The sequence below is a fragment of the Rhizophagus irregularis genome, chromosome 8, assembly GCF_026210795.1.
Source record: "Rhizophagus irregularis chromosome 8, complete sequence".
NCBI lineage: Eukaryota > Fungi > Glomeromycota > Glomeromycetes > Glomerales > Glomeraceae > Rhizophagus > Rhizophagus irregularis.
In genome coordinates this window covers 3,309,464-3,324,187 of record NC_089436.1, presented here as the reverse complement: position 1 = coordinate 3,324,187, position 14,724 = coordinate 3,309,464, and the positions used below count along the sequence as shown (strand labels likewise).

Here is a 14,724-nt window from a genome sequence, read left to right as displayed (position 1 = left end):
AAAAAATGATTATATAAAAAATTATATCATACACGTGATATTGCTAAAACAGTATGCCGTAATCTTTATTAATGAACTTTACATTTATAATTTATTAATATAATTTTATAGTCATTCTCTTTGACGCGGTGGTACAATAATATTTCATCACTACAAATATAGTGTCAAATTCCTCAGATTTCGTAGTTTGTTGATTTCTAGCTTTTAATGAAAAATTACACATACATTGAAACTTTTGGAAAATAATTAAATTTATGTTTCTTAAAAAAATTTTGGTTACTTTCAGGTAATTTCTTTAAAGTTCGTATTACCAAAAGCCTAGAATAAAGGATAATTAATATATAGTACTATTGTAACTTAAATACTATCCTCTATTCACAAATCTGCGGTTAAAATTTATTACAATTGATTTTTTGATTTTTTGATTTTCCGGAGTGTTTTTTTTTGTTTTCATCAAAGAGACTATTTAAAGTAAAAATTAATTCTTTATAATTTTTCATTTATTAAATTTTTAAACCTCGGACCGGCAAAACAATACTATATGTATATACAATATTAATATCTAAAGAATTTTATTTGAACAGGTAGTAGAAACTTTATTTACAGATGAAAAAAATCATTTTTTTCTATATAAAGATAAAATTTTTTATTTTACCTTCAAGAGGAGCCTGATTGGTAACGTATTTTAACTTGTGACATAGCCACGATAAAAAAAAAAGAATATCATAATTAATGTAACGTGACATTTAATCTATAATTTGTGCATGTACGACATATACATCGTATATCAATAATGTAGAATAACAAATTCGAATTTTGCCTATTCATTACTAAAAGAAAAAGGCTAATTTCAACGCAATAAGCAAGTGTTACAAAATGCGTATTGTGGTGACGCCAATTTTTGTGAAAATACTGAAAACTTTGTGATGACAATTTAATAATATTTCTGGTTGATCATTATATTGGATGATAAACTAAATAATAGCCAATAGCGGCCATCATTCAATAACGGTTTGACGGGAGTACGGGACCATACATGCGATTTTTATAATAAATTTCCATTACAATCCAACAATTTTATTATTAATACGTAGTAATATGAGATAACTGACCAAAATAACAATTACTATGTAAAACCTGCATGAACATAAGTAATATTTTTTTTGGCATGACTTGATTATTAAATGAATTGTTGCTTTTAAATAATTTTTCATAATTCTTCGCATAAAAAAGATATCAATAGGTTAATCAATGATTTATTTATGAAATTTATTTACTACGCCGATTTCCGAATACTCTGCAAATTTTAAGAAATAAGTTAACGCGATATCAAAAAAAATGTTCTTGTTCAAGACGTGAGAATGAAATTCAAGTAAAAATGATTAGTTTCATAATTATATTTAAGCTAAAAGAACAAAATATAATTACAGTAAATAAATAAATGTAAATATGAATTACTCAAATTCGAAGCAAAAAAAGGAAGAGGAAACTAAAAAAAAAAGAAAAAGTAAAAAAAAGAGGAAGCAAGTGCTATGTACCTTTAACAAATTTGATAATAACAATTAAATCACATTTATTTAGTAAATTTGCATTAATTTTTTTGTTTTAAAGAATTTTTAGATCCTCTTTAACCTCTAAACATTCATTATGTTCCAAGCATTCTTCATCTTGTTCGTAAAGTAATGCAAGACATTTTTTCGCATCGCTATTTCCTCCTTCAGCTGCTTCTTTATATAAATTATATGCCTTTTCTTTATTAATGTCGACTATAATTCCATGAAAAAAGTAATTTCCAACTTTGTATTTACCATTTATACATCCTTTTTCAGCTGCTTGTTTATAATAATCAAATGCTCTAACTTCATTTATATTTACTCCATTTCCTAATTCATATATTTCCCCCAATTTATATAATGCCATTTCATCATCATTTTCTGCTGAATTTTGATACCAATAATTAACTTCATTTAAATCTTTTACTATTTCTTTTTCATTTTTATAGATTGACTTAAGATACTTTCGTATATTATTAATTCCTTTTTTAGCCGCTTCATTATATAATTCAATCCCTTTTTTCTTATTTATTTTTGTTCCAATTCCATTTACATAACAATATCCAAGATGAAATTTTGCATTGATATATCCTTTTTCAGCTGATTTTTCATATAATTCAAATGCTTTAGTTTTATCTATATCTGTACCTATTCCTAATTCATAACATATAGCTAAATTATCATATGCAAGTTCACTTTCATTTTCTACTGCTTTTTGTAGCCAATATATAGCTTTTTTTGAATCCTTTTCAGGTGTTTCTCCTTTCATATATGCATATCCAAGATTATTTTGTGCTCCGTCATTACCTTTTTCAGCTGCCTCTTCATATAATTCAGATGCCTTTAATTTATTGATTTCAGTTCCAATTCCTTTATCATAACAATATCCAAGATTAACATGGGCATCTAAATATCCTTGATCAGCTACATTTTTAAATAATTCAAATGCTTTTGTGTTATCAGCTTCTGTTCCAATTCCATTTTTATAGCAATATCCGAGTTGTAATTGTGCACTTAAATTTCCTTGATCAGCTGATTTTTTATATAATTCAAATGCTTTTCTTTCATCTTTTTCAACACCATTTCCATATTCATAACATCTGCCTAAATAATGTTGTGCTACCTCATGTCCATTTTCTACTGCTGTCTTGTACCAATAAATGGCTTGTTTTATATTCTTTTCAGTTTCTTCACCATTTTCATATAATATTCCTAACATACATTGTGCAATTTTATTTTCTTTTTCAGCTGCTATTTTGTATAATTCAAATGCCTTTGTCTTATCAATTTCAGTACCAATTCCTTTATTATAACAATATCCAAGTTGAAATTGAGCATCTAAACATCCTTGTTCAGCAGATTTTTCATAATATTCAAATGCTTTTCTTTCATCTTTTTCAACACCATTTCCATATTCATAACATCTGCCCAAATTATATTGTGCTACCTCATTTTCTGCTGCCTTCTTATACCAATAAACAGCTTGTTTTAAATTCTTTTCAGTTCCTTTGTCATTTTCATATAATATTCCTAACCCACATTGTGCAATTTTATTTTCTTTTTCTGCTGCTATTTTGTATAACTCAAATGCTTTTGTTTTATCAACTTCTGTTCCAATTCCATATTCATAACAATATCCAAGCTGTAATTGTGCACTTAAATTTCCTTGATCAGCTGATTTTTCATAATATTCAAATGCTTTACTTTCATCTTTTTCAACACCATTTCCATGTTCATAACATCTGCCTAAATTATATTGTGCTACCTCATTTCCATTTTCTGCTGCCTTTTTGTACCAATAACCAGCTTGTTTTAAATTCTTTTCAGTTCCTTCACCATTTTCATATAATATCCCTAAATAACATTGTGCACTCTTATTTTCTTTATCAGCTGCTATTTTGTATAACTCAAATGCTTTTGTTTTATCAACCTCTGTTCCAATTCCATTGAGATAACAATACCCAAGCCAACATTGAGCATCTAAATACCCTTGATTAGCCGCATTTTTATATGATTCAAATGCTTTTGTTTTATCAACTTCTGTTCCAATTCCATTTAGATAACAATACCCAAGCCAACGTTGAGCATCTAAATACCCTTGTTTAGCTACATTTTTATATGATTCAAATGCTTTTGTTTTATCAACTTCAGTACCAATACCTTCATAATAACAATGTCCAATTTTAACTTGAGCATCTAAATATCCTTGATCAGCTGCTTTTTTATATGACTCAAATGCCTTTGTTTTATCAATTTCAGTACCAATCCCTTTACTATAACAATATCCAAGTTGAAATTGAGCATCTAAACATCCTTGTTCAGCAGATTTTTCATAACATTCAAATGCTTTTCTTTCATCTTTTTCAACACCATTTCCATATTCATAACATCTGCCTAAATTATAATGTGCTACCTCATATCCATTTTCTGCTGCCTTTTTGTACCAATAAATGGCTTGTTTTAAATTCTTTTCAGTTCCTTCACCATTTTCATATAATATTCCTAACCCACATTGTGCAATTTTATTTTCTTTTTCAGCTATTTTGTATAATTCAAATGCTTTTGTCTTATCAATTTCAGTACCAATTCCTTTATCATAACAATACCCAAGTTGTAATTGAGCATCCAAATATCCTTGTTCAGCTGATAATTCATAATATTCAAATGCTTTTCTTTCATCTTTTTCAACATCATTTCCATATTCATAACATCTGCCTAAATTATATTGTGCTACCTTACATCCATTTTCTGCTGCCTTCTTGTACCAATAAACAGCTTGTTTTAAATTCTTTTCAGTTCCTTCATCAATTTCATATAATATTCCTAACACACATTGTGCAATTTTATTTTCTTTTTCAGCTGCTATTTTGTATAATTCAAATGCCTTTGTCTTATCAATTTCAGTACCAATTCCTTTATCATAACAATACCCAAGTTGTAATTGAGCATCCAAATATCCTTGTTCAGCTGATAATTCATAATATTCAAATGCTTTTTTTTCATCTTTTTCAACATCATTTCCATATTCATAACATCTACCTAAATTATATTGTGCTACCTCATTTCCATTTTCTGCTGCCTTTTTGTACCAATAAACAGCTTGTTTTAAATTCTTTTCAGTTCCTTCGCCATTTTCATATAATATTCCTAACACGCACTGTGTAATTTTATCTTCCTTTTCAGCTGCTATTTTGTATAATTCAAATGCCTTTGTTTTATCAATTTCCGTACCAATTCCTTTATTATAACAATATCCAAGTTGTAATTGGGCATCTAAATATCCTTGTTCAGCAGATTTTTCATAATACTTAAATGCTTTTCTTTCATTTTTTTCAACATCATTTCCATGTTCATAACATCTGCCTAAATTATATTGTGCTATCTCAACTCCATTATTTGCTTTTGCTTTATTGGTTGTAGTATTAAAATAGTAATGTCCAAGCATAAATTGAACATTTAAATATTCTTCAGCTGATTTTTTAAATTCTCTGGCTTCATTTTTTTTAATTTGATAGTGCCTATCCAAATTATATTGTGCTATTTCATTTCCACCTTCTGCTGCTTTATTATACCAATAAACAGCTTGTTTTATATCTTTTTTTATGCCTTCACCTTTTTCATATAAACATCCTAAACAATTTTGTGCCCAACTATTTCCTTTTTCTGCTGCCACTTTGTATAATTCAAATGCCTTTGTTTTATTAATTTCTGTCCCAATTCCTTCTTCATGACAATATCCAAGTTGGTATTGAGCTTTCAAATATCCTTGATCAGCTGATATTTTATAATACTCTAATGCTTTTTTTTCATCTTTTTCTATGCCTTTTCCATTTTGATAACATAAACCTAAATTAAATTGTGCTTTATTATATCCACTATCTGCTGCTTTGTTATACCAATAAACAGCTTGTTTTAAATTTTTTTCTGTTCCTTCGCCATTCTCACATAAATATCCTAATACATTTTGCGCAACACAATGTCCTCTCTCAGCTGCTTTTTTATATAATTCAAATGCTTTTGTTAAATTATGTTCCGTCCCAATTCCTTCATTATAACAATACCCAAGTTGATATAATGAATTTGGACTTACATACTTCATTGATATTTTAAAATATTCAAAATCTTTTTGTTTACTAATTTCATTATTATTAGATAGACATTTTGTACTTTCATTGGCAAGTTTTTCAAATAATTTAAATGCCTTTACTTCATCTCTATCAACTCCTTCTCCAGTTCTGTAATGTAAACCTAATAAATATTGTGCATGCTTATATCCTTTCTCAGCTATTATTTTAACTAATTCAAATGCTTTTACTCTATTTATTTCAGTTCCTAATCCATATCCATAATAATAAATAAGTTGAGATTGTGCGTTTATGTATTCTTGTTCAGCAGATTTCTTATATAATTCAAATGCCTTTCTTACATCCTTTCTCACACCATGTCCTAATTGATAACATCCACCTAAATTAAATTGTGCAAATTTACATCCATTTGCTGCTGCTTTTTGCAAATAATAAAATGACTTTTCATAATTCGATTTTAATAATATTTTACCAATGCAGTACAATCCAAGCTGATTTAATCTTTTTGAAAATAATGCTTTGTAAAGCCTAATTTTCTTACACTTGTCTATCTCAAATCTTACTGTTTCGTTATAATAATATTTAAGATTACTTTTTGCTATTATATTTCCGTCATTTGCCGCCTTTTCATACCAATATTTTGCCCGTATTCTATCCAATTTTGTTCCAATTCCATTATAAAAACAATCGCCAAGTTTAAGTTGAGCATCAGCAATTTTTTTATTAGCTAGGGTTTCATAATATTTAAATGCTTTAATTTCATCTTTATCAACTCCTTTTCCTAACCTATAGCAATTTGCAAGATAAAGTTTTGCACTTGTATTACCACTTATAGCTGCCTTTTTATACCAATAAACCGATTCTACTTCATTATTTATCGATTCATAAAGATTTCCTAAATAAAATTGGCCAATAATACTTCCATTTTTTGCTGATTCTTGATAGTATTTAGAAGCCAAAAGATGATCTAAGGTTGTTCCATATCCATCATAATAACATTTGGCAAGATAAACTTTCGCAATCAAACAATTATCATTTGCTGCTTTTGAAAACAGTTCAAATGATTTAATACTATTTTCTTCTTTTTCATCCACACCAATATTATAATAATAAAATAATCCAAGAAGCCAACCATATTTTGGCTCATCTTTATTATTTGATAACCAATCTATAAGATTATTAAATATTTGATTTGATTGCAACATCTTTTTAGTAAGCAGCTGTTGAACTTGATCAAAGGCATATACGAGATTGTTAAAATTTTGATCGGGTTGTAATATTTTTTTAGTAATTAGCAGTTGAATTTGATCGTCAAAGGTAATTCCACCATCGTGTTTCGTAATTATATAATCAATTAACCCATCAGCCATTGCACCAGATATTGTCTCGTTCATATTTATCGATTTTTGGTCTAACGGGTCTGACGAGCTTGATGAATTACTTTTAAACTCCACAATATCCATATGATTTTGCGAACTTAAGTTACTTTCATACATATTATTATTTTCTAACGATGCAATATGTGACGTAGTACTTAATATTAAACTGTTGTTAATGTTTAGAGCGTCATTTATATCCACGGTCACATTGCTTGATTTTGAGATTGATCCGTATTTTTCCGATGAATAAGTACTTTTATTGTCTTCATTAAAACTATAAATAATAATTTCAGGAGAAATGGCTTCTTTAAGCGTTAAAATAACTTCTTGCATATTTGGACGTTCGTTTGGTTCATATTTCCAACATTCTAACCAATCAGTAAATCAAATTAATACCCATTATGCTTAAATATAAACATATTAATCATTTTATTTAATTTATTACCTGTGTATAATTTACTATATCTAACAGGAGTTCCATCAATAATTTTTTCCCTTTTACCTTTTATTAAAGACAAATTAAAACTAACGTCGTGTTTAACACCTTCATCAGAGAATGGTTCACGTCCACTTGAAATTTGCCACAATAGAACTCCAACGCTATACACATCTGATTTTTTATTTAATTTATAATTTTTATCACTAAGTTTCCTCGGATCCACGTAGGGTATTACGCCACGTATTTTCGATGTGATACTTGATGTTTCAGTATCTTTTTTTGATAGCCCAAAGTCTGCTAATTTAATATTGTTCTGATGTATAAGTATATTTCCTGAGTGCTAAGTTTTACAAAAAATTTCATTAATCATTTAACACATAATCAATTAGAGGCAATAATGATTTCGAATATTACCAGATCACGATGAACAATATCATTATCATGTAAAAATCCTACGGCGTCTGCCAGTTGTAGTGCTAAGCGAGATTTATCATTCCAATCCAGATCATTAATATTTTTGCCTAAATAGGTGTTTAATGTACCGCCATTGGCATATTCCAAGACTAATGCATAATTTTTTATCTGTTGAGTTGGATCTGCTAAATAATAAATATTTTAAAATAAGGTAAGTATAAATAAAATACATTCTAAATTTTTAATACTTACTGGTTTCTACATTTGTGATTCCATATAATCTTACGATATTTCCATGATCATCAACACTTCTGTGTAACTTTAACTATGACGTATTATATAAAAAAAGTATTATTAATTATCATTGATTTAATTAATTCATCCCTTTAAATAATTACCTCTTTTATGATTTCTTCAAGTGTTTGTTTGTTATTACTAAAAGATTTCAAAGCGAAGAAATGATCGGTATTTTTCCAATTAGCACGATTGACTTTTCCATATGAACCATTCCCTATTGGTCGAATATTTTTGAAGTCTGAATATTCATAATATTTGATATGTTCATCGACAATTGACCTTTCTAGCCAATCAATATAATGATTTGAACCTGTTAAGGTGTCAATTGACATGATTTTATTTGTTTATTTTCCGGCTTAAAAGCTGAACGTGTAAGTTGGACGTACTCGCGTATTCTTTTATATTCAATAATAGATCAGCGAAAATTTGTAACGTTACGAAATTGGTAAATTTAAATGTGAATTTTTTTTGTCCTTAATAGGAAATCATCGTCAAAATAAAAAGTTAGATGTTACATTCGTAAATCATAGCAGATAGTACATATTATATTAATGTGCATGTTTGAAATTAATATAAATAAATGAATCATGAGATACTTAAAAAAAGGAATAAATTCTTTCATCGGTGAGAAAACTCCGCGCGCATGATATGTAAACAAATAAAAAAAGGAAAAAGAGAATTAGAATTTTTAATTTTTTTTAAAAAAAAATACAATCAAATTTATGAATTTATAGTATCACAATGATTATAATATTTCGGTATTTCGCTGTTAGATTACAATTATGGATGTTGTATCCCTATAAAAAAATTGGATACGTTTTTTATAAAGTTTTTATACGAGTTTTTTCCTTAGAAATAACGTATCATAATAGGATACGGAAAAATGCACAATTCCGTATCACTAAAAATATGGTTTGGATACGGAATTTGCACGGGATTTATATGGAATTTACATGATTTGATCACTGATTTTATCACGAAATTTATACGATTTGGTCACTGAATTTACTATTTGTATTACAGTTTACTATAATTGTATTTACATAAATCTAATTTTACTTTATTAAATTAAATAAAAAATAAAAAATAAACAAAGTACAAATACATTATGAAAATTCCCTCCTTATTAAAACCACCTATTGCAGCCAAAATTATCTATAAGTTCAGGTTCATTTGGAGTCAAACAACCTAAAAGAACAAAAAAAAAAAAAGATTGGAAACAAAACCCCCATATAGTATCTGCAATCGTCCAAGTCACCAAAGGTCAGCATTCCTACAAAAAAAGAAAGAGAACTCCAGAATGTCTGACCTACATAAAAGAAAAGAATTATGAGGCGTCTAATGAAAAGAAACCAAAACAACAAAATAAATCCAAAACTGACCTACAAAAAAGGAAGACTCTGAAGCAACAAAACTGAAACAACCTACAAAAAGAAAAGAATCTGAACCCAATTTACAAAAAAAAAGAAAGAAAGAAAGAAAATTTGAACTGACCTAAAAAAAGAAAAAAAATCCTGAACAATCCTACAAAAAGGAAAGGACTCCCAAACTGATCTACAAAAAAGAAAAAAGAAACTGAATCTTCTCACAAAAAAAAATCTGCTGGCCTATGAAATAAAAAAAGGGATAAATATAAATAACAAAGAAAGGGAATAAAGAATAAATCAAAAAAAAATATTTTTTTAAAAAGAGGGTAACGAAGTTACAAAAGTTAAAAAAAAATTTTCTTTTAAAGGGAGGACGTCAAAGTTAGAAAAATAAAAAATTTTTTATAAAGAGGAAATAGAAATAGAAAGAAGAAATTTTTTTTAAAAAAAAGAAGAGTGGGAATAAAAGAAAAAATTTTTTTTTAAGGGAGTGACGAAAAAAATTTTTTTTTCAAAGGAGAGTGACGAAAAAAAATTTTTTTTAAAGTGAGGTACAAAAAAAAAAATTATTTTTAAAAGGGGGTGACGAAGAAAGAAGAAAAATTTAGAAAAAAATAACAAAAATAAGACAAGAGAAAGAGAAAGGAAGGGAAAGACAGAAAGGAAGATCGGAAGATCAAACTCATCAAAGTAAGGGTTTATATAAAAAAACAAAAAACGTATCATAACAAAACAATAAACAATCATGTGATCTCGTGTTATGATACGGGATTTTTGTAAAATTATCTTCTAAAAATATTAAGTTTAAAAATTCCGTATACATTCCGCATGTTTAATTTTTTCCGTATACATTTCGTATACATTAGTTTTTTTAAAAAATGTTCAAAAATGAATTGCTTATTAAATATACGGAATTTGTATACGGAATCTATAGAAACGTACAAAAAATGTATACAAAACGTATCCTTTCCGTATACATATTTCTTATAGGGTATATATTGTGTTCAAAAATAGCTTAGTACATAACATAAATTTCATAACAGGTTTTTGGTTGACATGAATTTTTTTTTTACTTTTGCATTTCGTAATTTTTCAATTTCCGTGTAAATTATTTGTTAAAAATAACGAAATTACAGTTTAAAAGAGTAAGAACCGAAATTTTAAATTATAAGATATTTTATCTCATAAATCATAGAATTAATTTAAAAAAGGAATATTGAAAATAAAGTTGAAAACAAATTGTTATTTTTTTTTTTACGTCGTCTAAGAATTAAATAAAAAAAAAATTATACGGACCGCTTCAATAATTTTTTAAGACATCTTAAAGTTAAAAAGATTGAAACAGAAACTTGTACTCTATTATCACAAACAATATTACCACTATAGTATAAATTATTAATTAACTATTTTGATATCCTTTATTATTTTTTCTTATTTATAATACAGAATACTTTCTCTGATCACGCTCGACGAGCACTAATTATCACGTGAGCAAATTCCGATTATTGGAAAAAAATTGTTTTGCAAACGAAAGAAATTGAAGTGTGGGAACAGCAAAGAAATTAAAAATTTAATTATTTTGACAAGGATTAGCTTCCCCTCCTTAACTTACGCATCATGTGTACGATATTAACGTATGCACTGGCCGGTAACGCTATCATGTGCAGAGTGCATAACTCCTAAATTCTGGTAGCATGTACGAAACTACGAATTAATTCAGCATTAATAGGAAAATTATTAATTATAAGATGATCGACAACCGCCTAAACCACAAAGAATTAGCGGACATCCAAACGTTTACTAAACGCCATATAACTTATTGCCAAATGGCTTAATTTTAATACACATGGACCCTCCACTAGTCAAATATGTTGCCTGGAAAATTAAACTTCCACTAATACTTTACCTACTTTAATCGTAACTTCCCAGATATTATTCGGAATATAACCGACTGCCTTTTGTGCAATAGAAACTAATCAACATATTTGGCTTTGCCCGACACTTTTACCTCATACTTAGTAGCTAAGTCTTTTAAAAAAACTTGTTGTCACCTGATCACCAACATTGAGGTGCAGAAACATTGATCAGAAGGAAAGGGAAGAAAAAGCGAGATTGGGGAAAGGAAAAGGGAAAGGAAGGAAGAGAAAAGGAAAGAGGGAAAGTGAGAGAGGGGAAAGTGGAAAGAGAGAGGGAATAAGAGAAAGGGAAAGGAAAGGGGAAAGGGAAGGAAGAGAAGAAAAGAGGGCAAGCGAGAGAAGGAAAGGTAAAAAAGCGAAGGAGTACACAAACATACACATACCACTCACCCATACAAAACTCACACTAGTTCAAAATACGCAAACCCCTTTTATATATATTTCTGGGTCCTCTCACGCTCATACCTAAAAGAAGATGTAAAAAAAGAGAACCGAAGAGAAGGAGATGGCCTATCGGGAGAAGATATTCTTGGTTTATTAGTTTCATCTGGTGAGTTAATTATCGAAGAATTATTCAACTATGTTCAAGATTATTTAATCGAAAATAAAAGAAGACCTAAAGAAAAGTGAAGAGAAGAAAAAACGGAAAGAAGACATACAGGTTTCCACGTTCAGGAGACTTGAAAACTCGTTAACGTTAATATAAAAAAAATTGAACCAATTTTTTTTTACTTGCCGGTATCCCACGTCGAAAAAAAGAGTCTAAAATTGAAAAAATTATTACCGCCTAAAAAAAGAAAACAAAACGAACCTAAGGTGTTTATATTATTTATGTTATATATTATATATATCATAAATGAGTAATTATTTGCATCATATGAACTGATATGAGTAATATATTTACTTTGACGAGCAATTTATGTCGAGAATCCTTTTTTATCGCGTCCTGACGCTACCGTCTTTAACTTTCATTTGCCAATCAATGAATGTCTATCAGGTAGGCCCAAATCATTTGCCTTCGTAGAGTCAGCGAGCCACGAATAACTCGAACTCCCTATAAAAAATTTTACATTTACGGAAATAAATTGGAAACTTTTACTCAAAAAAATCGAAACCTTATTTATTACGTTTTAATACTTGAGTGTTAAATGTTAGGATTTATGTTAGTTACTTGGCACACGTGACCTGGTAACTGCGGCACTTATCATTCACCAAAAATTAATTGAAATCATTAAATTAATCGAAGAATATTACGACCGAATTAAGGTGTCTCCGAATCTCTACCTTTCGCTTCACTTGTGCGAATGTTCTTATGACTATGGCCCTTTTTATGCATTCTGGTGTTTTTCATTCGAACGCATGAATGGCACTTTAGGTAAGTCGAAAATTTGTTTTTTGGATTAATTTAAAGTTACTTTTTTAATAATTTGAAATGTCACATTACTCAGTACTAACTACCGAGTAACAATTAAGCATTTTTATTTACTGTAAATACAACTACAATAAGGCTTCACCAATTCAAAAGTATGCTAACCTTACGTCGGAAAGAAATTTGGGGGGACAAATAATCAATAGTAAAATTGAAAAATTTTCGGAAAAAAAGCAAGATTGTCATTGTCATGTGGTCATGTTAAATTAAATTGGAAAGTCTTAAACAGTTACGTTTGACTACAGAAAATTAACATGAATGATAACTAAAATTCCCAAATATATGTGAGAAATTCTAGTAGAAATTCTTCTGTCGCACAGACCTCTCGTGTGATCCTCTTATTTTGTCCGTATAAATAACTTGAATTGTTAACATGAAAAATCTGTGCCTGATCTATTCCATGTTTATTATAGTTTACGTGTACGTTTTAATGGCCAATCCGTGAAGACTTTCGTGGCTAATTCAATTCCGGTTTGTTATAAATATTACAGTCTAACCTCGATATACCGATATTCGATATACCGATATACTATTAAAAACTTGATATACCGATAAAATTTTATTTTCCCACTATATGTGAGGACATATAAATATCGGTATAACTTTGATATAACGATATTTTCTAAAAATTTCATATATGTCCCGACATATCGTTATATAAAGGTTTGACTGTAATAAGTTTTCCCGTCTTCTTGGATGATGCGATCAGCCGCAGTAGATTGTGTTGCCGGTTACTTTTTTGTTTAACGGTCTTTTTATTTTTCAAAACCGAAAATTTTATTTTAATTATTATTTTTTTTTATTATTATTTTTCGTCTTCTTTTCAAACCCAAAAATAAAAAATTTTTTTAATTAGTTTTTTATTAGTTTTCTGACTTTTCTATATATAATTTTTATTTTATGTATTGGATATGAATCTTACGCTATAGCGTAAGCTATATAGTATAAAAAGTTTACCCTACTATTGATTTGATAATATGTACGAGTTATACTACAATGAAAACGTTCAATATAAGAAAGATTTTTAATGTATGCACTGGCACATAATATAAGAACGATAAAAAAAAAAGTTATTTTTATCATTTTTATTATATAATCCAATATTTTTTTCATATCAATTAATTAGGACAAATTTAATTGTAAAATAAAAAAAAATTATTTCTTACTCATATTTCTTGCTTATTTATATAGCATTATTTATTACGTAATTTAAATCATATATTTGTACATTGATTAAAAGACATTAATCTGGTGCGAAGCGATGGTCACTTCTAGTATTTATTTATATAAATTTAATTAATATTACAAATAAAAATTCTCATGAAAAAAATTAAATAAAAATATTATGCGCAATTCCTCTTAAATCATCTAAAAGAAAATAATCATTACGACTACAAAAAATGTTTAAAAGACGATTTTCACGTATAACGATGTGTTTTCGTTAGTATGTTCTTGCCTCTTCACGAAGAATGCTTTCTAAATCGATTACACGTGATTTTTCGCTACGTACGAAACTATATTTTATGGCTGATGGGCTGGATATCTAACGATATTTTAACACTAACAAACGTACAACGATATGGAGAGATTACCTGTCAATTTACTTAGAAATAACGTTTTGTATGATTAATACATAAAGTATTAGAATGATGGTTTAGTGGCAATACTATGAAAGATGGTCACAGATAAAATTGATTTCATTGTTACAAAAAAGTACATGGGGTAAAAAATTTTATGGAACGATATCTTATATAGATAGCCCCACTTAAGTAATATCCATAATTTTACGTACTTGTACTGTTTGTTATATAAGTTAACAAAATTCAATGTATAATTTTTACAGCC

General features: G+C 28.1%; 2 protein-coding genes across 2 annotated transcripts; both read right to left on the bottom strand.

Moving 5' to 3' along the window:
• Nucleotides 1–1,605: 1,605 nt before the first annotated feature.
• On the bottom strand, nucleotides 1,606–8,499 carry OCT59_028619 (uncharacterized protein; the record flags this gene model as incomplete). Its single annotated transcript, XM_066147425.1, has 5 exons — nucleotides 1,606–7,385; nucleotides 7,463–7,796; nucleotides 7,871–8,055; nucleotides 8,123–8,195; nucleotides 8,269–8,499. 5 exons carry the CDS (start codon nucleotides 8,497–8,499, stop codon nucleotides 1,606–1,608), a joined length of 6,603 nt encoding a protein of 2,200 aa, XP_065994136.1.
• A 774-nt stretch (nucleotides 8,500–9,273) lies between these two features.
• OCT59_028618 (uncharacterized protein) lies at nucleotides 9,274–10,386 on the bottom strand (the record flags this gene model as incomplete). The annotated part of the gene is made up of 5 exons (XM_066147424.1): nucleotides 9,274–9,303; nucleotides 9,394–9,476; nucleotides 9,550–9,591; nucleotides 9,662–9,721; nucleotides 10,356–10,386. 5 exons carry the CDS (start codon nucleotides 10,384–10,386, stop codon nucleotides 9,274–9,276), a joined length of 246 nt encoding a protein of 81 aa, XP_065994135.1.
• Nucleotides 10,387–14,724: the final 4,338 nt, after the last annotated feature.